The sequence below is a fragment of the Limtongia smithiae genome (genome assembly GCF_038497785.1).
Source record: "Limtongia smithiae strain NRRL Y-17922 unplaced genomic scaffold V1518scaffold_6, whole genome shotgun sequence".
Lineage (NCBI taxonomy): Eukaryota > Fungi > Ascomycota > Lipomycetes > Lipomycetales > Lipomycetaceae > Limtongia > Limtongia smithiae.
In genome coordinates, this window is record NW_027117627.1 from 397,061 (window position 1) to 420,038 (window position 22,978).

General features: G+C 55.3%; 11 protein-coding genes and 1 non-coding gene across 12 annotated transcripts; 6 read left to right on the top strand and 6 right to left on the bottom strand.

Moving 5' to 3' along the window:
- Nucleotides 1-29: 29 nt before the first annotated feature.
- Nucleotides 30-1,771, top strand: V1518DRAFT_277752 (uncharacterized protein). The gene is made up of 2 exons (XM_066901051.1): nt 30-1,401; nt 1,456-1,771. The coding sequence occupies exons 1-2, from the start codon at nt 121-123 to the stop codon at nt 1,714-1,716; spliced, it is 1,542 nt and encodes a 513-aa protein (XP_066759424.1). The 5' UTR covers nt 30-120; the 3' UTR covers nt 1,717-1,771.
- Nucleotides 1,598-3,760, bottom strand: V1518DRAFT_416988 (phosphatase 2C-like domain-containing protein). Its single transcript, XM_066904170.1, has one exon. It carries the CDS (start codon nt 3,680-3,682, stop codon nt 1,826-1,828), a length of 1,857 nt encoding a protein of 618 aa, XP_066759425.1. The 5' UTR covers nt 3,683-3,760; the 3' UTR covers nt 1,598-1,825.
- Nucleotides 3,496-6,560, top strand: V1518DRAFT_416989 (BRO1-like domain-containing protein). The gene is made up of 3 exons (XM_066904171.1): nt 3,496-4,027; nt 4,083-4,128; nt 4,174-6,560. Exons 1-3 carry the CDS (start codon nt 3,831-3,833, stop codon nt 6,328-6,330), a joined length of 2,400 nt encoding a protein of 799 aa, XP_066759426.1. The 5' UTR covers nt 3,496-3,830; the 3' UTR covers nt 6,331-6,560.
- Nucleotides 6,328-8,356, bottom strand: V1518DRAFT_416991 (hexokinase-domain-containing protein). The gene is made up of 6 exons (XM_066904172.1): nt 8,149-8,356; nt 7,903-8,026; nt 7,827-7,852; nt 7,709-7,777; nt 7,424-7,656; nt 6,328-7,376 (listed from the first exon to the last, which is right to left on the bottom strand). Exons 1-6 carry the CDS (start codon nt 8,185-8,187, stop codon nt 6,398-6,400), a joined length of 1,470 nt encoding a protein of 489 aa, XP_066759427.1. The 5' UTR covers nt 8,188-8,356; the 3' UTR covers nt 6,328-6,397.
- A 1,674-nt stretch (nt 8,357-10,030) lies between these two features.
- Nucleotides 10,031-10,126, bottom strand: V1518DRAFT_t37. Its single transcript has one exon. It is a non-coding gene; the product is annotated as a tRNA-Leu (tRNA).
- An 18-nt stretch (nt 10,127-10,144) lies between these two features.
- Nucleotides 10,145-10,623, top strand: V1518DRAFT_416997 (uncharacterized protein). Its single transcript, XM_066904173.1, has one exon. The coding sequence runs from the start codon at nt 10,310-10,312 to the stop codon at nt 10,508-10,510; it is 201 nt and encodes a 66-aa protein (XP_066759428.1). The 5' UTR covers nt 10,145-10,309; the 3' UTR covers nt 10,511-10,623.
- Nucleotides 10,624-11,099: 476 nt separating this feature from the next.
- Nucleotides 11,100-11,581, bottom strand: V1518DRAFT_427474 (uncharacterized protein; the record flags this gene model as incomplete). The annotated part of the gene is made up of 3 exons (XM_066906040.1): nt 11,100-11,352; nt 11,404-11,507; nt 11,564-11,581. The coding sequence occupies 3 exons, from the start codon at nt 11,579-11,581 to the stop codon at nt 11,100-11,102; spliced, it is 375 nt and encodes a 124-aa protein (XP_066759429.1).
- An 88-nt stretch (nt 11,582-11,669) lies between these two features.
- On the top strand, nt 11,670-13,330 carry V1518DRAFT_417000 (Ribophorin I). The gene is made up of 2 exons (XM_066904174.1): nt 11,670-12,920; nt 12,972-13,330. The coding sequence occupies exons 1-2, from the start codon at nt 11,746-11,748 to the stop codon at nt 13,237-13,239; spliced, it is 1,443 nt and encodes a 480-aa protein (XP_066759430.1). The 5' UTR covers nt 11,670-11,745; the 3' UTR covers nt 13,240-13,330.
- Nucleotides 13,242-14,693, bottom strand: V1518DRAFT_417001 (Adenylosuccinate synthetase). Its single transcript, XM_066904175.1, has one exon. It carries the CDS (start codon nt 14,615-14,617, stop codon nt 13,343-13,345), a length of 1,275 nt encoding a protein of 424 aa, XP_066759431.1. The 5' UTR covers nt 14,618-14,693; the 3' UTR covers nt 13,242-13,342.
- Nucleotides 14,694-15,118: 425 nt separating this feature from the next.
- V1518DRAFT_437970 (RAM signaling pathway protein-domain-containing protein) lies at nt 15,119-17,155 on the top strand (the record flags this gene model as incomplete). The annotated part of the gene is made up of 3 exons (XM_066906343.1): nt 15,119-15,625; nt 15,647-16,114; nt 16,358-17,155. The coding sequence occupies 3 exons, from the start codon at nt 15,119-15,121 to the stop codon at nt 17,153-17,155; spliced, it is 1,773 nt and encodes a 590-aa protein (XP_066759432.1).
- Nucleotides 17,156-17,196: 41 nt separating this feature from the next.
- V1518DRAFT_417005 (transmembrane amino acid transporter protein-domain-containing protein) lies at nt 17,197-19,086 on the bottom strand. Its single transcript, XM_066904176.1, has 2 exons — nt 18,547-19,086; nt 17,197-18,492 (listed from the first exon to the last, which is right to left on the bottom strand). Exons 1-2 carry the CDS (start codon nt 19,047-19,049, stop codon nt 17,316-17,318), a joined length of 1,680 nt encoding a protein of 559 aa, XP_066759433.1. The 5' UTR covers nt 19,050-19,086; the 3' UTR covers nt 17,197-17,315.
- Nucleotides 19,087-19,995: 909 nt separating this feature from the next.
- Nucleotides 19,996-20,430, top strand: V1518DRAFT_405632 (uncharacterized protein; the record flags this gene model as incomplete). Its single annotated transcript, XM_066901926.1, has 1 exon — nt 19,996-20,430. The coding sequence occupies one exon, from the start codon at nt 19,996-19,998 to the stop codon at nt 20,428-20,430; it is 435 nt and encodes a 144-aa protein (XP_066759434.1).
- Between the last annotated feature and the right edge of the window lie 2,548 nt (nt 20,431-22,978).

Consider the following 22,978-nt stretch of genomic DNA (forward strand, 5'->3'; position numbering starts at 1 on the left):
GTAGCCGCATATAGTTAGCTCCGGCGCAAGTTGTTCCGATGTTGTCGGGGCTCGAGTTAATCCTCGCCACTTCGCCGCCGTCTTCACGAAGTCCCCATTCGCACTCTCACCTCAAAACTCATGGCAACAGCCCCTCCGCACCCGGCGCGCTCGCACTCCGGCCCACACCGGCTCCCGCACGCTTCTGCGCCAGCGCCAGCGGTGCCTCGCGAGGTTCCAGCCGTGTCCGTCGCGGCTCCACTACATTCGGCGAGCCCGGTCTTGTCGTCGTCGTCCTCCTCGCCCGGCAGCACACCATCGCCATCGTATGTCAGCGGCACTGCTGGCAGCGGTCCGGTGGGATATTTCTCAGCCTTTTTACACGCGCGACGACAGCACCGGCGGCGGAGCGGCGGCACGAATATCGACGTCAGCGACGACTATGACATCATGCACGAGACCGCGACCGCGCTAGACTACGACGCCGGCAGCGACTACAGCGTCGCGACCTGCGACAACGATGAATACTGCAACGACGAGTACTGCGGCAACTACAGCGGTCTCGGAAGCGAAACCGAGTACGACGAGAACAGCGACGTTGAAATGCGCGACCTCGACGGCGGCGTCATGGCTCCACCAAAGGGGGATATGCCCTCGCTCGACGCGGTGCTTGCCAACGCAGCGCCATCGCCGTATACACTCGCCGAGTTCACTTCATTTCTCGCGCAGAACCACTGTCTTGAGACGCTCGAGTTCACTAGCGCCGTCGCGCGGTACACCGAACTCTGGTACACCTCCGCCGCTGGCACCAACCCAGATATCACCCATCACCCCAAGGACACCGCGAGATTAAACGTCCTCTGGCAGCTCATTGTCGACTCCTATGTTCGCGCCGACGCAGTGCACGAGGTCAACCTCCCGCACGACCTACGCGACGCTCTGCTGCATTTGACCACCCTGTCCTCGCCGCTCTCAACATCACCATCCTCATGCCCACCACTCACACCCTCGCCGCCACACCCGTCCGCACTTGAACCCGCACTCGCGGCGGTCAAGCAACTTATGCGGGATACCCTCTTTCTTCGCTTCTTGCACGACACCGCGCGCGCGCGACGAAGACAACGACGGCGTGAGCGCCAAAGGCAGCAGCAGCAGCAGCAGCAGCAGCAGCGTGCGCAGCTGGATTCAAAGCAGCGTCTGTCGAACTACTCCGCGCCAGCAAGCCCGCTCATGCGAGCACAGACGCGGAGTAGCACGACAAGTGGAGGAAGTCACGAGCAACAGCATCATCTGCATCATCTGCATTTCCATCCGCATAGCGGGCATCATCACAGCACGGGAGGGTTCTTCCATGCAGCGACTTCTCCATGGCGGCTACTTCCCCGGTCAGCTTCTTCATCGCACGCGAATCTCACCCTGCTGGTACCGTCACCCGCACCGCCGTCTTCCACGTCTCTAGACTACCCACCAGCGCAGGAGACATCCTTGTCAGCAAGCCCCCTCACGATGCCTCTGCGCGTTGCACCGTCTTCCTCCTCGGCATCTACTAACTCCTCCCCCGGCTATTTCACTGGCTCCTCCGACACCATGTCCGGCGACGCGCCCGACGAATATCTCACCGTGACAGTCGCGCCATCGCAGACCCACTCGCACCGCCCCCCGCCTACGCGCAATGGCCCTTGGCGGCGCATGAGTAAGAAGCTCAAATGGCACACGTCCTCCTCGCACGAAGAATAGATTTATGTTTTGTTACGTTTCACTATCATGTACTATAAAGCGCATTGCTGGCGTTCCTGTTAGTTCTAGTTGCATATGCATGTGTCTTATATATAGATGTGTTCTATCTCTAACTCCGTGACCCGCGGTTCGTCGCCGACTGGATCTGCGTGATACGTCCGGTGCCTGCTGGCTCGGTACTACTGTCCCCGAAAAATACAACCAAACATGTCATATCATCCCGGTACCGGCGCGACGTGGGCGGTGGGATGCTCAGAAGCATCGCGGTCTCATCCTTGTCCGCGCCGCCGAGCGCGTTGCGCACAATGTGCGTCGACACGTTGTCATCCTCGATGGTGAACAGCCCGCGGAAGTGCTTCTGTAGTAGCACCGACTGGCGGAGTAGGAACTTCGACAGTTCCGCCTCGTTCGTGCGAGCTTCCACACGCGCTTCCAGTTCGGCAGTGTCGGAGATCACAGGAACGTCCGCGAGGTCGGAAGCGGCTTTGAGGAAGCCTCCTTTACGCACGCGCGCGGCGACGCCGGGAGGGGGAACACCACCGTTGTGCACTTCATGGTTCCTGATCCACTCAACGACGAGCGATACCACATCTCGAGATGTGAGCTCGTCCCACACGCCATCGGTCGCGAGCACGAGGAAGTCACCAGGCACTACCTTCGTCGTAATAATTTCTGGCCGCGCCGTCACGTAAGGCGGCGTTTTTGACGCTTTCGGTGCTGTGCGTCCGAAGAATAATTTCGCAGCGTTGTCAAGAACTGGTGCAGGCAGCTTGTACCGCGCGTCGCCGAATGCGCGTGTGGGCTCTAATCCTCCGAGCACGCGACCGTCGCGGATCACAGCGTCCTTCTCCGACACCGGGTGCTCCTTGCGAATACGCGTCGCCTCGGTCTCGTTGCGGCCGCACTGGTCGTAGCTCAGTGGCGTCGCCGTCCACTTGCCCGCCGCATCTTTGTGGCCCCATACCGCGCGCGAGTCGCCAGTGCACGCAACGCGGAGTGTTTGTGTGGCGGAGTCGTAGATCGACAGCAGCGCGCAGGAGCCACTCATGGCCGGCATCAGGATCTCGGGGGACGCGGGCTTGTACGGGTTCTCAAGCAGGTAATTCACCGGCTTCTTCACGATGTCGTCATCGAGCTTCAAGAACGCCATCTCAATCGCGCGGTCGATCCGCCTCGCGTTCTCTGGGGTTTCGATGCCGAATGTCGTCGGTTGTGTCTCAGGCTTGATCGTCTCCATGAGCTCGCGCGCGACGTATGGAACGAGCAGCTCGCGGAGTTTCGCACTGGTATTCCACCCGCCGTGGCCGTCGAACACCCCGAAGAAGCACCAGTCCGACTTCTGTCCATCCGCAAACCCTACGTTCACGATTTTTGCGGTGTAGTCGTCTTCGATCTGCGTATTGCTCGCGAGCTGCACAATATCGAACCGCCCCACGCCGTTCGCGCGATCGACGACATACGCCTCCTCGTGCTCGCGCAGCCGATCCGACACTTCTTCATCCGACAGAGTACGAGTTGAGGTGGAGGCAAACCGCGCTGCCCGTGGGAACTCCACCGCGCCGCCCGTCATCGGCACATACGCGGACGGCAGTGCCGGCGACGGCTCGACAGGGCGCGCGTCGTTGCGAATAAGCGCCGGCATGAACAAGCGCGCGAAGGCAGCTGAGGCAGAACTCATGGATGAGCTCACCGATGCAGCCGAGGCGGGCTGGGACGAGCATACGTATAAAGCAGAGGCCGCGGCGGTCGCGACAGCAGTCGCAGCGACAATCGCGGGCAGTCGTGAGGTGGTATTGCTGTTCTTGCCGTTGCCGTCGTTGTTGTTACGGCCCTCGCTGCTGTCGTCACTCGAGGTCGCGAGGTGTCGCGCGTGTGCGCGCCGCAATGCTGCAGCGGCAGCGCAACCAACGCGCGCGCGCACGCGGTATTGCGTCGTTTGTGCGCAGAGGAGGACAGGCGACGCCATTTAAAGGTGGTGGTGATGGCGACGGCGGTGGCGTGGGGAAGAAGCAGACGAAGTGCAGTGTAAACACCTTCGAGGCTAAGTTCGCGCGTCTTCTCACATATAAACCCCGGTTCCCCTTCTCGCTCACCGTTAGATATACCCAAATACGATGGCGACAAACCTCCTCACCGTCCCGCTCCGTCACGCAGACCCAGTCCCGCTCGCCTCTGCGCTGCGCGCTTACATCGAGCACTCTTACGACCAGCACCCCGACATGTTCCGCCTTGACATCACGGAACTCCAACGCCTGCGCGACGCCGCCGTTGCCGCGGAGGTGCGGCCGAGTAGTATTTCCATGCTTACACGGTGCGTGTATTTACTGTGATTATGACCTTGAGATCATCCATTAATGCCACGGTAGGTACTTCGTCCAGCTTACCTTCATCACCGCCAAGTTCCCCGCCGACGTAAGTGTTCTATACCCACAATCGCAAACGCGACTAACAATCCAGATCAACCTCGTATTTACCTGGCACCTATGCCTCGGCTATGCCAAAGCTGCCTTCGGCCATGCCGATCTGCAATACGAGCGCGCAAACCTGCTCTTCAACCTCGCCGCCATGTACTCCCTCCTCGCATCCGAAGAAAACCGCGCAACTGTCGACGGCCTCAAACGCGCGGCACAGTATCTGCAAGCCGCCGCAGGCTGCTTTGCACACCTGAAGACGGCTGTCGTCCCCGAGATGAAGCTCAATCCGCCTGAGGAACTCGCGCCCGCCACGCTCGACGTGCTCACAAGCCTCATGCTGGCACAGGCGCAGGAATGTTTTTGGCAAAAGGCTGTGCTTGACAGTCTCAAGAACTCCATAATTGCGCGTCTCGCGAGCCAGGTCTCGACATTCTACGCAGCCGCGCTCACATCCACTACGCGCTGCAACTCGCTACGCACAGAGTGGATCAACCACATCACATTCAAGAAACTGCACTTTACCGCTGCCATGCAGTACCGTGCTGCCGCGGACTGTCTTGCCAACCGGAAATACGGTGAGGAAATCGCACGGTTAACAGCGGGCCTCGACGCGTGCGCAAAGGCGCTTAGTAGCGCAAAGGGCGTCGCGAAGCCCGTCATCGAAGACCTCAAAGGCTTGCAGACAAAGCTGAAATCCGATCTCACGCGTGCAGAGCGGGATAACAACCTCATATACCTCGAAGACGTGCCCGCCGAATCTGCGCTGAGTGCAATCAAGCCCGCCGTTACCGTCAGTGCCGCCACCCCCAACGACGTGTCTGACGCTATGGCTGCGCTGCAAACCGACAAGTACGGGGAACCGCTGTTTGCAAAGCTCGTACCTTTTGCAGCACACCAGGCGGCAAGCATCTATGATGACCGTCGCGACACGCTCGTCACCCAGCTAGTCATCCGCAAGCTCGACACGCTCACGGTGCAACTGCATGACGTGCTCGCCCGTCTCGGTCTCCCTGGCGCGTTGCAGGCGATCGAACAACCTGTCAGTCTCCCACCCACCCTTCTTGCTCACGCCGAAGAAATCCGCGCGCGCGGCGGCTTCGACGCCATGCGCGAGTCTGTCGAGGACGTCCGAAGTCTGTACTACGTCGCATCCTCCATCTGCAGCAATATTGCCGAAGCACTCCAAGCCGAACAGCGCGACGACGACTCGCTGCGCCAGCGCTATGGCACCGCATCCTGGCGCCGCGCTCCGTCTACCGAAGCCGCGGCGAAACTGCACTCCCAGGCCACCGCGTTCGCAAATACCCTCGCCCAGGCTGCTGCCTCCGATGAACACGTGCGCGCAAAGTTCCGCGAGCACGAGGCGATATTCCGCTTACTCTCTTCATCTGTACCTGGCGAGCTCGAGAATGCCCTTCCCGCAGCCTCCGTGCGCAAACTCGAGCCGGGACTGGAAACAGCAAACGCGGTGCTACGTGAACGTTTGAATGATATTTCGAGGTTCGAGTACCGCCGGCGGAAATATATCGAAGACCTGCGCGAGCGTGCGCAAAAGGATGAAGTCGCGGGGCTCATCCTTGCCGAAACCACACGCCTTGAACATGCCGTCCCGCTTGCGACGATCGATCCGTCGCAGTTCGAAAAGCTCTTCACCACGCGTCTTGCACAGCTGTACGACGCTGATAAGGAACGCGTTGACGCCGAGCACGACGAGCAGGCTGATCTTCTCACCGAACTCGAACTCGCCAACAACGACTTTAGAGCCGCGCTCGCACACTCCAACGCCTCCGACGGCGCCGTCTCCGACCGCGAGCGCGCGCTGCAGCAGCTGGAGGCCGGTTATGTCACCTACAACGAGCTCGTCGCTAACCTCGACGAGGGCCGTACGTTCTACAATGATCTCACTGAGATCATGGCGAAGTGTCAGGACGAAGTCAACGACTTTGTCTACAGCCGCAACATGGAAGCGCATGAGCTACAGACTGAACTTAATGCCCAGTTCTCCCGGTTCGCGGCACCGAATCCGCATGGAAACCAAGCTCCGCCGCCAGTGCCGCCGTTGCCTCCTCAGGTGGCTCATACTTCTTCCACCCCGCTACCGGCGCCTAGAGCACAAGGACTTCCGCCGCGAATGTTGACCAGTGAGAGCAACTCTGGCGTGTGGAATCCCAGCATGGGCATCCAGTTCGGCCGCCAATAATCTCTCATAGACTCTGTATTTTTTTTGGTGGTGTTCTAAATAACGAGATAATACAAGATCTACCTCTCTACACAAACTCGGCCTTCATGCCGACAGGCAACCCCTCGGAAATGCGCTTGAGCGTGAGCGCCGCGATCAACGCTGCGCCAACACCACTGCCGTCCTCCGCCGGCTGCACCTTGATCGGGTAGTCCGCCACCGCCAAGTCGTCCGGCCAGTCAAAAATCTCCTTCAGTGCCTGCGCTCCGCGTTTCTGGAAATGCGGGTACTTGTTGAAGACCGACCCGTCCGCGCCGGCATGACACTTTGTGATGTCCTTCTTCCGGCAGATGGCGGCCACACCACAAGCAGAAAGTCGCGCCGACCGTGTGCCAATCAGCTCGGCGAGTCGGCGGAGTAGCTTCCGTTCTGGCTCTGTCGTGCTGATACCGAAGCGCGACTCGAACGCGTCCTCGAGCTCCGTCAGGTTCTCGAACGGGTCTTCCTCGATCAGCGACAGCAACGCGGCGTCGATCGAATAAGCTTCCTGCAGCGATGACACATCCTCGTCCTCAAAAACGTGGCCTTCACCATGCAGATCGAGCATCACGAGTCGGAATATCTCGCCTAGGTAAAGACCGGCGATCATCTTCTCAAACGCTTGCTGGTTCGGCCGCGGCGAGTCATTGTCGATCTGTACGTCATAGCTCGTGCGCGGGAGGATCTTATGTTCGTTGTCGAACGCGCCCCATTCGCAGTTGATCGCCATTGGTGTGTCTGGGGGGAGATCAACCATACCTTCGAGCTTGGGAATGTTGCCGACAGTCTCAAAGTAGGCTGCGTTGCAACCGGTACCGAAGATTACACCAATCTGTGTCTCCGGATCGGTGTAGTTCGACGCGACCATGGTACCGGTAGTATCGTTGATTAGCGCGCTTACCGTGATCGGAACACTCTTCTTCTTCAACGCGGCCGCGAGCATCGGCTGCACATCATGGCCCTCTACGTTGTCGATGTCGAAACCTTTCGTCCACCGCTGCAGCGTGCCGTTGTTGATAGCAGTTTGTCTGTGTCGGTTAGCTCTGACAGCGCAGATCACCAGCGGCAGACTTACGAGCACGGGTAGCTAAACGTGAAGCCTAAGTGGATCTTCTTCGCCTCGACTTCGTCGTCAACAGTATGGTGCTGCTTCAGGAACGAGTCCAAACAATCCGCGATGTAATCCCACAGCTCCTCTGAAGAACCAGTCTTCATCTCGGGCGGCATGTGGTATTTGCACTGAGTTATATCAAAGTCTCGGTTGCCGAGCAGCGTGACCTCACAAACGCGCAAGTTCGTACCACCCATCTACAAGTGTCAGCGCTGTCGAGACGGGGTATCAGAGGTAGATATCACCTACATCAAGAGCAAGATAGCTGCCCTTCTCTTTGCCTGTGGGCATTGTCATCACCCAGGCCGGGATCATAGGCTATGCGCGTTAGCAGTAGTCGACGCTGTTCGCAACACGAGGGGCGTACAATGCTGCCACCAGTCTTCGAAAGGCCTGTTGACTATGTTAGTCGAATTCTACACCATATAAAGTGCTCCACACACCTTTTTCAAGCTCATTCACGAAATGATCTGTGATCGTCTTGAGTTGGGCAGTGTCGACGGTGAAGAGCTCTTCGAGGTGCTTGATCTGGTCGAGCAGATCCTTGGGGATGTCGTTCAGCAGACCCTGAAGCGGCCAGTCAAGAGATGATATTAGTAGCGGTTCGGGTTGGAGATATGGTAGCGCGAGCATGTCTGTCCTAGCGTGGCGCGATCGCAGACTATGCAGGCAGGCCGGTTGCTATTTACCTTGCGGGACGGCGGTGTCTTGGGACCAAGATGAACCATCTGGGGAAGTTGCTGTGCGGATCTAAGGGATGTGAAGAGCGTGGAAGTACAGATAATGCTCTGTGCGTGTGGATATTTGGTGTGGAGAAGACACGCGTGGCGATCTCTGGCGACGCGACTGCCGCTCTGTGGCGATGATGCAGCGATGATGCACGCGGTGTTGTAGATCCTCCACCATGATCTTCTCGAAACCTTCTCGCGATCGCTCGTGCTATTTTTACGTATTGTCTACGTCGATATCCTCGCGTCTTCTAACTGTTTTTATTGTTCGCGTATCGTAGATCTCGTCTCGTGTCGACGGCTCCTCTTGCAGCGCCGCGCACATGCACTCCTCCATCGCATACAACTCCAGCCAACAGTAGTACAACTCGGATCTCTTCAAGCAATAGTATCCATACCTGTCACTGCTTCATTGTCTGCTTTTTGGTGCGTGAACTTGCCCTTCGCCGCGCTGCTGTCGCGTGTGATCCCTGCCGATCAGAAGCATCTTCGCTCATGCATACGCAGATCGACATGACACTCACCTTCCGGCTGCGCCATTCAATAGTCTCCGGGATAGTCTCTGAAAAAATCGCAGTAATACTCTGACGGCCAGCGCTAGAATACAGCATGCGTCGTTTCGATCCATGCGCGTCGCGTGTGCGCAATGATCGCTGATTAGAGAACGCCCGTAGTCCAGCTGCAGTTGTATCGGTTGATATCAACGCTTTCGCCGTCATCGCACACTGTCGATGTGCAATCTTGCCTTTCTTGACCGCCTGCGCACAAAAGCGGCAGTGTCGCACTTTCTTGACCACCGCTGTAGCAACTTCCGTGCTCAAAGCGGCTGTCGCGATGTCTGCGCTGACTTTGTGCTCCTCAGTCTGTCTCGACTTTGCTTTCCCCAACGGCGACCACCCAAGTCGACCCTCAGTTTTCGTACATCTCTTAGTCTTTGTCTTCTTAGTCGAAGCTTGTGTATCGTAGCGATCCGCTGTCTGCCTGGACAATAGCACTGTGTGTTGGCAAGGCACTGATACCTGCGAACCCGTCGTCGACACTGTCTGAACAGTCTCTGCTGTTCCATCTTCCGTCTGCTGAATCGGATATTGCGCACCCGATCTTGTCGTATTTGAATGACTGGTGCTCTTTGCAGCGCTCAACGCGCACTCTCTTGCTTCTAATCGGTCCAGTGGCACGCTCCTTGCAACGAATGGATCAACTCTCGTTCTCCGCCGCGCCCAGAACGAACAAAAGCCCATCACAAAGAGCGGAACAGTCAGTGCTATCATCACAGCGAGTCATTAAATAGCCATCAAGCTGGATTACTTTCCAATGCGCATGTCGTGTACAGGCCAATATGCTCTTTGCAAACGGGCTGGCCATACCTAATCAAAACAATATCGAGAAATCAACATAATATATTGCCACAGGTGTAATTTGGAGTGCTCGATTGATCACTAACTTTTCGCTTTCAAGCAAACCAAAAACAAGCGGATCATATATCATCAAGCAGGAGTGTATCGAAGTGTCGATGCAATTGCGACCGCGATCACGATGATACATCATCATTGCTTTCAGCAGAACCGAATATTGAAAGAAATCAACTTTTGCAGAATGAAAAAGACATAGTAATGCTGCCACATGTGAAATACGCTATATAAGTCGTTTGATCACGCAGTGGTGTGGTCACTGCTGTAACTACTTCTCATACTACAAATTCAAGATGGCAGTTATTCTCTTCAACAATCACTAGACCATAAAGAAAAAAGTATAAAAATACCAGAAACAGCAAGCATAACAAAATGTTTACAGGTTTGAGGTGACGATGACCAGATCAGAACATGTTCGAGCTGGACAAAAATGACGGGTGCGAGGTTCGAACTCGCGCGAACTTTCGTTCAGCAGATTCCTGTAAAATACTTAAGTCTGCCGCCTTGAACCACTCGGCCAACCCGCCAAATTTTTTAAAATTTGAGATTTTCATCCTTATAAGTTGCAAACAAATATCAAAATACGAGGTGAAGTGATGAAGTGGACGAGCGTCCCTCTCTGGATTGACACCGAGAATATGGGGTAAGGGCTTATCTGTTCACGTGCCTACCAGGATCAACATACCTAGCTCATGGATTGATGCCGCAATATGTGTGTACAGTACTGGCGTATGTTGTTTATCATGGCAACCTACGCCCAAATAGGACATGGTGTAATATATTCGATTCTGAGACTGTATCTAAAAATGTGTGTTTTATTTGTACCTCAACTCATGAGTCATCTGCTAGCAGCCAAACTATCAATTTTTTTCTCTATCCTCTGCATATTCTGCCTTGACCATATAAAATGAATTTTTTCGGCAAGAAGTTGGCTTGTTGTGTAGCAATCATGCTCGATCAGACGCTCCTTCAGCTCTGAGTTGGTATTTGAGAGCAGTCAACATTCCAGAGATATTCCCAGGACGTGAGTTTGTTGCTTTCTTTCTCGATGAATGAAGCAGTTGGTTTCGAGAGAGTTCAATGAATGATGCCCTGTGTTGGATTACAGTCATAGATGAGGTCATGTGCCATTGTTCCATGCCAACCACAGCGTGGTGGTCCTTAGTATTCCCAGATAATATGGGGGTAGGAGAGCATACAAATACTGTATTCATGTTCTGCGGCATGGTCAAACTTGTGGAACGCTGCCAAACGAGTGCAGCCAGAGAACTACTCAGGCGTAAATTGATGGATTGTACAACGGAGATACGCCGAGTCCGATGATGGGATGCGTGCTGCTTGGCAAGAAGTGACAGCAAGCCTGGCAGTTTATGGCACAGTTAAAGAGCGCGCCCGAGTGCCATGAAGTGGTCACGCAACAGGCCCCTATACTACCACAAATTAAGCGGCAACAGCGCCTGCAAGTCGTGGGACTGCCGTCGCTACTCTGTCGCTTGTCGATTACTCCATCCTTCGTCGCGGTGTAGCACCAACTTCAACCTTTTCACTGCCATTGGTCGCGTTCGCAGTGTGGTCCGGATTCTGCAGCTGCTGCAGCAGGAGTTTGTCGGGCTGATGGTAGAGCACAACGAGGTAGCGGTTCTGGAAGTTGAAGCCAGAGAGCTTGTCGCAGGCGGTTTTCGCGTCCTGGATGTCGTCGTACACAACGAAGGCAGTGCCCTTCGTGCCTTGGGCATTGCCGAGGCGGATTTGCCTGTGTGTGTGTGAGAAAGCGTATGATAGGCAGGAGTAGGAAAATACTGACCTGATGGAGCCGAACTTGCCGAAGAGATCGTAGAGCTCTTCGGAGGAGACCGTGTAGGAGAGGTTCTTGATGAAGAGGATGCGGTTGATCTCGGCGGAGATTTTCTGAGAACAACGTCAGCAGAGGCATGTCCACGAGGCAGGGTGACAATAGTAGATACCCTGTTGCTGTAAGCCATGGCTGTGTGGGTAGATAGTGGACTGGATCGTGGAGGCTGTGGTAAACTGGGATGCCTTTGGCGATGAGGGCCGCGACTTCGCGATTCCCACAGACGCAAAAGCCGCGTGTCCTTCGCACTCGATTCTCTCCACCACCCCCGTCTTCTTCGCAGCTGCACGCACAATGGCTGTCTGGCGTCTGCTACCTGCGATGATGTCCACCGCAGCTCTGCTCGCGTTGCTATGCCTCGCGACCATCGCGTCCGCCGCGACCACGCCGCCCGATGCTGCTGCATTCACGATTCAGGACGTCGTGCGCACTTTTGATCTCGTCAAGCCATACGCGCGCATGGCCGCGAGCATCGTCGCGGAGGTGACCTCTCCGACACCGCAAAGTGTATTTGTGCTCGCGTTTCCGACGGAGTTGTACGACGCGCTGGCGCTGCTAGACGTCAGGCTCAAGAATGTCGATATGCCGCTCGGCCAGCAGCTCACGTATGCGCCGATCATGGATCCGGCAGGCGTGCCGGACGTGACGTTTATTGAAGTACAATTGGACAAAGAGGTTCCGCAGGGTGAGGTGCTGAATTTGCAGCTCAAGACCGCGTTCGTGCACACGTACAGACCGGTGCCTAAGGAGATCAGACAAGCCGAACAGCAGTCAATTATCTGGGAGGATTCGCGGTTTATCTTGTCCCCGTACACGGTGACGAAGCAGCGCACGAAGATCAAGTTTCCGGATCGCGGCGTGGCCGCGTACAGCCGTCGCGGTGATGACCCCCTTGTGGACGGCACTGTTGTGACATATGGCCCGTACAACAGCACCAATCCTCTGACAATCGACCCAATCAAGGTGCGTTACGAGTTCAACTTCCCACTACTGACGGCGTCCGGGTTTGAGCGGGAGATCTGGGTGTCCCACATTGGCAGCAATGTGGCTACAGAAGAGCACTATGACCTGACGAACGACGCGTCGAAGCTTGCAAACACGTTCTCGCGACTGCGCTGGCAGGCGAGCATGATGGCGAAGGAGCGCACGGTAGCGTTGCAGTCGCTGGGGATGCACCTGCGGCCGGGCGTGCGGGATGTGTACTTTACGGATGAGATTGGCAATGTATCGACCTCGGCGTTCCGGGACGATGCACGCGACCCGCAGTTAGAGATTCGACCGCGGTACCCGATCTTTGGCGGGTGGAACTACACGTTCACTATTGGATGGAACCACGATCTGGCGCGGTACGTGCGTGCTGTGAGTGACAAGGAGGACACATATATTATCAAGGTGCCGTTCTTGGAGGGCCCGGATGCGTTAGTGTACGACAAGGCGGATGTGTCGGTTGTTCTGCCTGAGGGCGCAAGGTATGTGAAGCATGTGGGCGTGTTCGTATGAATTGAGCTAACATCATGTAGAGTGCTGAACGCGTACTCTACGTTCGCTGGCGCGACGAAGGAGGAATTTTTACTGCGATCGCAGCTGGACACGGTTGGCCGGACGGTGGTGAAGTTCTCTGCGTCAAAGATGACGGACGAGCACCGGCGCAGCAGCGACATCTTTGTAACGTACGAATACACGCGGGAGTCGGAGCTGCGTAAGCCGCTGGTGGTTGCTGCTGCGGTTGCGGCGCTGTTTGCGGGAGTGATGATTCTGGGCCGGCTGGATGTGAATATTTCAAAATGAAAAGTGCATAGGAAGGACGAGTGTAAAAGTAGAACTACATGTATTTAGAAAGAACGCGATATTCAATTTTAGTCTAAGAGATAGCACAAAATATTTGACAAACTTATACCTGGATCATGGCGGAACGAGCAGGGCCAACGCCGATGTAGGAGATCTTGACGCCGATAAAGTCCTCGATGAACTTGAGGTATGCCTTTGTCTCGGTGGGAAGGGCGTCGAAGGAGGTGATGTCTGCGATGGAAGTGGACCAGCCCTTCAGAGTGACGTACTCGACCTCGACCTTCTCGACGACGCGGAGATCCTCGGGGAAGGAGGTCATACGTTTTCCATTGTAGTGGTAGGCGACGGCGACCTTGATCTCCGTGAAGGAGTCGAGGATGTCGAGTTTGGTGATGTTTATACTGGTGTAGCCATTGATGCGCGCGGAGTACTTGACGACAACCAGATCAAGCCATCCACAGCGACGTTTCCTGCCCGTGGTGACACCGTACTCGCGGCCAACGTTCTGGAGTGTCTCGCCTATGGCGTTGAGCTGCTCGGTGGGGAAGGGACCGGCGCCGACGCGGGTGGTGTATGCCTTGACGACACCGATGATGGACTTGAGCTTTTGCGGAGCGATACCGAGGCCGGTGCAGACACCGCCGATGGAGGTGTTGGAGGAGGTGACGAAGGGATAGGTGCCAAAGTCAAGGTCGAGCATGAGGGCATTTGCACCCTCGACTAGGACACGCTTGTTGGCGTCGAGTGCATCATTCATGAACTCGACAGAATCGGTGACGTAGGGCCGGACGCGATCAGCGAGCGCCTTGTAGCGGACGAGCTCTGCGTCGACATCATAGTCGAAGGAGCCGTAGCGCTTGTGGAAGGCGTCGACGAGGGCGCGGAAGCGGGCCACGAACTCGTCCCAGGCGCCGGGCTCCTGCGAGACGAGGTGGTGGACTCGGATGCCGGAGCGGGTCGCCTTGGTGGAGTAAGCAGGGCCAATGCCGCGACGGGTGGTTCCGAGTGCGCCAGCGGAGAGCTCTGCCTCGTGGAGGCCGTCTGCTATCTGGTGGACATCAAACACGAGGTGCGAGCGAGAGGAGAGGAAGAGGCGGCCCGTAGTGTCGAGGCCTTTTGCGGCCATGTCCTCGAGCTCGGAAAAGAAGGACGGGACATGCACGACAACTCCAGTACCAACGAGGTTCACGCAGTTGGGGTTCACGAGCCCAGAAGGCAGCATGTGGAAGTCGTACTCGACGCCAGCGACGACGATGGTGTGGCCGGCGTTGTTGCCGCCCTGGCAGCGCGCGCAGACGTCTACCTGGTCGCAGAGGATGTCGACGAGCTTACCTTTGCCCTCGTCGCCCCACTGCGCGCCGATGACGACAGTGGCCATGGTAGAGGATGTGGTAGTGTGATTGGTGATGGGAGAAGGTGGAGCCGTGAGCAATTCGCGATGCCCGCAGCGGTTGTTTATCTTTTCTCACCGCCAAAATTTTTTTCCTTTCTTCTCTTTCTCTACTTACATTTTCCCGTCCGGAATACCAAGCGCATTCGTTTACACACCACGCGAAGTAGCGCACAAATGGCCGGACGCAGAGCAATGGCTTGCGTGAGCGGTCTGTGGCGGAGAAACTCCGCCACTGCTTCGTGCTCACCTCGGCCGCTGTATATAATCTGGAGCGCCGTTCTCGCGACGGCTCCGGTTCGCTTGGCGGCTACAGTTGTCAATGCTGTATCATGAGTTACGACTGTAGACTGGCGATGGAAGAGCGGATGTTGTAGTGTAGTTCCCTGTAGTACCTGCTCATGAGTTGTGTGGGTCGGCTCTTCGCTCCACTCCATCTCGCGCTTCACCACCGTCCCCTCTATCACCCGTTCTCGTCTACCCACCACAATGTCCTCGGAGCCGCTGGAGCGTCTTCGCTCCAACTCCGAGTCCGTTCTTGCCGGCTCTTCGCGTGCAGCAAAGCGCATGGGCTTCGTGGTAGCCCGGCGCACGACGCCTGCGGTGCCACCCCAGGGCCCGCCGCCGCCACCTCCCCTTCACGACCCGCCGCTCCCCCCCATCGCGCACACGCAGCACCGCGTCCACACGCGCGCGTACCATCGTGCACACGCACGTGGCGTGTCCCATGACTCCGCTTTTGAGATCGCCTTCGACGCCGGCCTCCCAGGCGCCGCGTCCGGCGCCGCCTCCGCAGCCTTGTTCCCCCCCGCCGTCCCGGCCTCCTCTGAAACCCCCGTCCCAATACCCACCACTACCTCCCGCTCTTCGCCACACGATCTTCACGACGCATCGCCTGCTGCCTATTTCCGTCGCCACGCCGTCGTCCGTCTCGCCTTCCCCGCCGCCGCGCCCTACTCCGCTGCGGCCGCAACCACCGTCGAGGCTGCCCGCGGAGTCCTCTTCTCACTCTCGCAGCTTCTTCCAGCCCTCCTCCATTTCCTCGACGTCGTCCCCGACAGGCTCCTTGGAGACTCCCTCCTCGCTCTTGCCCATGCCGCCCGCGCTCACAACGTATCCCTCGTTCGCGCTCTCGACCACCATGACGCCCTTCTTGCTTCCGCCCGCAAGCCTAACATGGCAATATCCGCCGTTGAGCCCATCACACACGCCGCCATTGCGGCTATTGCCTCGTTTCGTGCCATAGTCGCCACTCTGCACTCCCATGCGGTACTCCTCTCTGCCAATGCCGACATCCGCCACACCCGCGCCTTCTTCCTCAGCTTATATGGCGCGTTGGCGGAGGTTCGCAATGCCTGGACTGCGTTGCTACCTGCGCTCGCGGATTCCCGTCTGCCACCGTCGGCATTTGTTCCTGCAGAGGACGCCATTCCAGGGTCCTCTGCCCCTCCCGCGCCCCCAATCACAGCCAGTCCTCCACAGCCCGTGATGCGTCAACCGCCCACCGCCCAGATGCCCGTCGCCATCTCCCGGACGCCCTCGCTCGCTGCCATTGCCGCCCTCTCCTCACCTTCAATTGCTCCTCTCCTCCAGCCACCGCCGCCTTCGGTCCCTCAGATAACCTCCGCACCGCCACTGCTCTCCTCCCCGACCCTCCCGCAACCACAGCCACTCCTACCGACATCCCCTCTACCATCGACGCCCGTCCCCGGCCCCCTCGAACTCAAGTCTCCGCCGCCGCTGCCCACCTCCATACCCCTCCCCGCACTCTCCTTTCTCCCTATCCAGACATCGCTCAAATCGCCAACATCCCTCGCAGGCATGCCTAGTCCAATCACAACCACCATGACCGTGCCCACCTCCAACAACGTGTTCTTCTCCTCTGCACTGCTTAGCCCCGGCATAGGCACCCCGGGTCTCAGTCAGCTGCCCCTGCCGACTCCTGGGCCCGGGAACGACTCCACCAGTCCCTATGCCTTCCATTTCCCCCTTGAGCCCTCTGAGGCCGACGAGGAACTCTTCGACCGCATTCACACCGCAACCTCCGCCGCTCTCACCGTTCTTGCCCTTGTTCTCGACGGTATGTCCACGCAAGAGGCTGCCCGTGCAGCTACTCTCCCTGTTACATCCTCACAACAGCCAACCGCTCCCACCCAGCGCTCTCCCAAGTCAGACGAGCTCAAGCACATGTGTGACATCGGTCTCGAGATCTCCACCTCCCTCCGAGGCCACCTGCAGGCTCTGCGTGGACGTGGCGGCGATCACGCTGAGCGCGCCCGCTTCGCCGAGGAAACTTCGACCTTCGTGCGCGTCATCATCAACATGCTCGAGGTCACAAAGGTTCTCCTCAACGACTACCCCTTCCTGATCGATGCCCGCCCTCAGCTCTCTTCCCTCACCCGGCTCACCAAGGACGTCCTCACGGGCTCCCTCAAGCCAGCCGAAAAAGCTGCAGCCGAGCGCGACGTCACCGCTGTCCTTGTGTCCCTCCCGCCACCTGCCCCGGCCACCGTTGCCATAACGTGATTAGTTGATCTGGTGTTTTGTATATCTGGCGTTCAAGGCGATCTGCTTAACTTATTCCTTCTATTTCAAAAGTACTATAACCATGCTTTTATGTGTGTTCTCACACGTAATCATACAATCCAGTCCTAACCTCTACCGGCTACCTCTACGCCTCATGAACTCATGAAAATGCTTTAGCGATGCTCATGCTGATCGAAACAACCATCACTGTAACTCCAAATGTGACACATGCAATAGGTCCAATCCTCGCCGTCCATCGTCGGCTCGCCTCCGACTGCGCGAGCTTCAAGTAGCACATCGGTGGCAAAATATACGCCAGCATGCATGCCGAGGTCGACCCCACCACCTCTAGCACGATCCCGAGATTCTGCACCGTGAGCGCAAAAATCAGCGCCGCCAGAGACAACACCGCCGTCGTCGCAACGTGTGCAAAAAGCGACGGCCGGATATCCATCTCCTCCTCGTCCATCTCATCGATCGGATCGTCCTCCTGCACCTCCGACGCCACTACTGCTGCTACCTGTAGCGCGTCGTATTCCGTCTCACGCTTGCGCGCTCGAGCCAGCGCGATTGTCGTGTACATGTAGTCCAGTATAACTTCTCTGCACACGAAGATCTCCAGCGGAAACGTTGTCAACATATTAAATCCGAAGCAGAACCGCGCAACGTTGATCACAGTGTTCGTCCCCGGGAAGTTATTCAACACATTTCCATCCGTCTGATCGCGAAACGTAAGAAAACCTGATAATCCCAGCGTCATGCACGCCACCATCGACACGCCCGTACTCCAGTGCGTCACCCGCGCGAAGCGGTCCATCGTTGGCTTGCGCAGAGCGCCATAGATTAATAGCGAGTTGTGATGGCACACAAAAGCAAACGAAATCACGCCGATGCCCTGGAACAGCGACGAGTTGATCGTCAAGAGTGGCAGCGTAAACGCGCCGCCCCGCAAGTCAGGCGGCGTGCGGATGCCTTCGATCAACACCGCCACGATGATAATGACCATACTGATCAACGCCAGTAGCGAGGCCTTCGCCAGGTTCGCAATGTTCTTACTCAAACTTAGGGGGAACGAGACGAACGCGATCGCGAGAACCATCACAGGACTGCGCTGTGTCAGCCAGTTCAGCACCGGAATATTTACGAATCTCGGGAATATCGCGAGTACAACATGTGGAATCGTGTCGCCAATAATGACTGTGAATGCGATAGACCCACCGAACGCAAAAAGACCCTGTGCGAGCGATATCGCGAAATATCCCGCACGCCCGAAGCATGCGGACACCGTAGCCTGATACGAGTTGGTCGCGCTCAGTTTGGCGTTCACGACCATGAGCCTGCTCTCCGTCAGCGACTCAGCTTACGTCTGCTCGCCCACGCACAAGTCATACCTGATGGTCCAGTCGATCACGAACGTCAGCGAGACGAGTAGAATGAGTCCGGTGGCGAGGCCGCACTGTAGCAGCGCATACGGCTGTCCGATGATGCCCGCACCTATGATGCTGTTGGCCATGTTCATGAACGCCATTTTCATACCGTTCTTCTTGTGCTGTGGCTCACTGCTCGCGCCACCGTTTGCAAACCCTGCCTCGCCGTCCTCCGCAGCGCATGTGGTCAGGCTCGTGGCATCCTCGTCCTCATCATACGCGAGCAGCACAACCGGCGCGTCGATCCTGCCCAGCAGCGACTCGTGCTGACCGTGCCGGTGCTCCTGAAGAAACCTACTGCTCGCGGACCGCGTGCGGGTGAGCACCGGTGACATGAGACTGTCCGACCCCGGCGACCTGCTCCTGCTGCGCCGGCCGCGCCATGTGTCCTCATGTTCTTCCTCCCACGGCACATCCACCACCGTATCTCCGCCATCGTGTGTGTGCTGCCGCTCGTCGTTCTTCATCGTTTCAGACCGGCCTGCTGCCGGTGCGCTGCTGTTGGCTGCCGCTCAAGTCCAGACTCTCCCAGCAGTGTGATAACTGAGCCACACGTGACTTCTCTGACCTGCATTCAATATTTACTTCAGCTCCAACAGCTCTTCCTCTCCAGACTCTTTGTACATACACTTTGTCCCCTCTATCCAAGGTCTACAGATATTCAGTGCATGAGAAATCGCCTGAATTTCGCATTTCTGAAAATTGGTGCAGAAGAAGGTTGGCACCGAGTTTAGTATGGTTTGCTGCGTAACCTTCAGATATACACCGCCTATACTAGTAACCAAATATGAAGCTTCAAAAGTTTATAACTTACTAAAGCATTAGAGCAGTATCAGTGACGCTCAATATTGCATTAGCAAATTAATGTCTTTGGTCTGTGACTGGCATTCAAGTTGACAATCCTGCTGACACGTTTGTTATAGAGCCTTAGGTCATCAACCTACAGCTGGGCTGCTCCAGCGTTCATGAGACCAGAGATGTATGTTGTAGGGCCACAACCTTCTGGATGAAGTTAATTACGAGACTTGATTTTCCTTGATCTTTCTGACTGCTTCAATGATGATGACTTCCTCTGGGATTATATTGAGCATGGCGCACCTGTTATTTGGAATGTGTATCATCTGGATTCTGTTGCAGCTTCAGAATTTCAGCTTGCTTTGAGGAATACTGCTGGACAAGTTACCCAATTTCTTGACTGCTTGACTTATACTGATCTGATTCATCCATTCTCTTCTTCAGTTGTTGTATATGTCTGTGCTCTTGGAGCAGCAGATCAGACAGCCTTGGACTTACTCCTAACTTGCTCTAGATCCTACGACTTGTCTTACGTAGTTGCTACTCTTGCGGACCTTCCTCCCTTGTTTGGGAGCTTGTGGATCAGACTCTTTTTGCATGTCAATATTTGTCTACCAAATGTCTTGCAGGATCATCCTCGTGCAAGTTGTGGCTCTTCTTCTCTCGACCGTTGGCTGTCCAGTAGACATTCGTGACCATGTTGTCAACATCTATTCTTTCAGTCCCGCTTATTCTATGAACCTCAGTAGCATGTCACATATCATCAAGTCTCAATTGACTGTTAACTTGTTTGCATCCGCTTTGGCAACTGTGACTACTTCAGTTACTGGTCTTGTGGGAGCAGAGGCATATTCACCTGATATCTGCTACCATTTTCGTAAGCCTGGTCATTCTTGTAGAACCTGCCATGCCAAGCTTCCTCCTGGTTCTACAGAATCTGGGAAGGGTGTGTCTGGTTGTCACCAACTTCTGATTCATCTTCATCTGCCACTGTTTCGACTGGAATTCATGCTTATGCGCACTCTTCAAACTTTTGCTCTCGCTTTTACTTGATTCTAGTCCAAATCATCACGTGGAATTTGATCAGTTCATTTTTTGCTACCTTGAGGCCATGACATCTTCAATGTCTGGTCGTGGAGATGAAATTCCTGTCCGGGGTCATGCAACTGTGTGACTTGTGCTTGTAACTCATGCAATTTACTTCGAAGGATTGTCTTTGTATTCCATTTTCCATCGCCAACTTGATCTCACTCTCCGAGATGACTACCTCTGGATGCATTGTTCACTCTTCTGGGCACACATCTGCAAGATGTGAGATCTGGAATTACAGCAGTTGAGACCAAGTCACGCCAATCTGCACAGCACCAACAGATCCTGGATATTCGCCATTCCGGATTCACACTTTTGTAATGCACATTCATCGACATACCTTTCCAAAGTTCAACTGGCTTTCTCACAAGAGCCAGAAAACATTTGCCTTCAGCTTTATTGCAATTGAAAATGAACCATCCACCATCGTGATACTTGGTCACGCCAACCTGACTGAGATTTCTGCACGTCTTTGTCGACGATGAAGCGAATGAGATGCATCCAGCTCTATCAAGGCATGTTGAAGTGAACTGGCGCAGAAGTTTTGACCGGCAGTACAGGGACAGGCGCTGAGGGCAAGGTGACGCAGAAGACGGAAGCGAGAAAGGTCTGTGAGTCGATGATTTCACCACGGGAGCTGGCAGCGCGGCCCGTGGGAATATAAGGCGGCATTGCGGGAGCAGGCACAGCGCGTAAGTCGGCGCAGGGCTGAGCTTTCAGGGGAGAATTCTCGCTTGCGACGTCTCATCGCATCTCCATTGCTCTCCGCCTGTTCTATGGCAGGATTTATAGATCATATCCAACACTGATAGTCGCCAGAGTAAGGCGTCTTCTATTTAGGAGTCCAAGCAACGCGCTGTGCGTATGTGGCTCGCCGAAAGCCGAAGTTGCACGCTTCCCCTGCTCTAAACCCCTTCCGCGACTAATGAGGACGTGCTTCGCGGTCTACATGCTAGGTTGGCGTCTATGGTTATATCATCGTTGCCACAGCTATCCTTGATGCGAACGCATGGCCACACATCTCGAAACCTGTGCGGTAAGCTGCCCAATGGATTTACCCCCAACTTAAGCCTAGACGCTTGAGCGCGTACTCCTAAAATGGAAATATACACAATGACGTCACCGACAGATCCGGCGGATCAGAAACGAGTCGCTCATTCGTGGTGCGCTTGACACATAGTTGTGCGCGCCGCACGATACCTCTCTAACCGCGTTCTCCGTTCAGGGTCCTCATGGTAGGTGGTGCCGGGCGTCCTGCCTGTTCACACAATTTGCCACGGTTGCGCCCATTGTATCCACAGCTTCGATCGGTATCTCTAATTTTTGTTAGGATGTTGTGCTCAGTTTTATGAGAATGCGCAGGTTGTCTTCTGGTACTCGCAATGAACTGTGACGAGGTGAGATCGTCTATACAGTCCAATGTATACGCATTTGCCCTCGGGAGAAAGAGATATAGATGTAACATAAATTTTTGGATAATCTTTTCTAGTGATTGTTTATTGCAATGACAGACCCTCCAACATGATGAATTGCGATTACAAAATTGCTTGTCCGTATGCTGCATGTCGACTTCGTACACCCCGATCTTACCTTGACGCGCATGAATTCCTGACAACTTTGGATTCCAGAGCACTAATCGGACTGGCGAATCTGTGTACTACCGTGACTATGGCTTGGAGCAGCCCGTGTATTGAGACAAGGGAGATTGTGTGGAATACGAGTTTGGAGTCGCCGTGTTCGTAGTGAAATCACTAGACGATCTGGAATACGCCTCGGAAACATTGCCGACTGTGACTATGATTTACGACCCAGCCATGCATGTGAAGGCAAGTGCGGTGCGATTAATGATGCCGTGAATGAATTTCAATTTCTTTCGGCATACGGCCAGAAGACTGTAGACGTTACCGCTTTGTCGAAGCTTTTGTACAATTCTGTAAGTGCTTGTCCGAACGTCTTGATCATCGCCATTCTAAATGCTACATACTCCGTAAAAACGCTCTTCAACTTCGTGGCCAGTGGCGTAAGTATATTGCTCTTCGTCTGTAGATTCTATGGTAATGCTATTTCAGATTTTGTACAACCCATCTGGGCACTGCTTGCTAACCAGGTAGACCGTAACCACTACTATTTCCTTGAAGGTCATGGAACGCATGTTCACAATACGTCTTTTTAACACACGATTTTGAAACTCGAATCTTTGGATACGATCACCTACGATATAATAGCTGCGAGAATTACTGGGCCGTCAGTAGTCATATTCTAAGAAACTAGATCCTTGACTATCCGTTTACATCCTGCAGCGCTGCATCGACGGCGATCCTGTGAACAACAGCAGCAAGACAAACGGTATGACTTCCACGGTTGGAGTATGTGTTCATGTTCCATATTATCTCTTACATCAGCTAACTGAACTTTAGGTGTTGATCTGCCACCTACATTTCTAATGTAGGTGGCATGGCTGTGAAGCCTTGCGGACTCGATCAAAGTTCGTGCTGGTTTACATCGGCGTCAT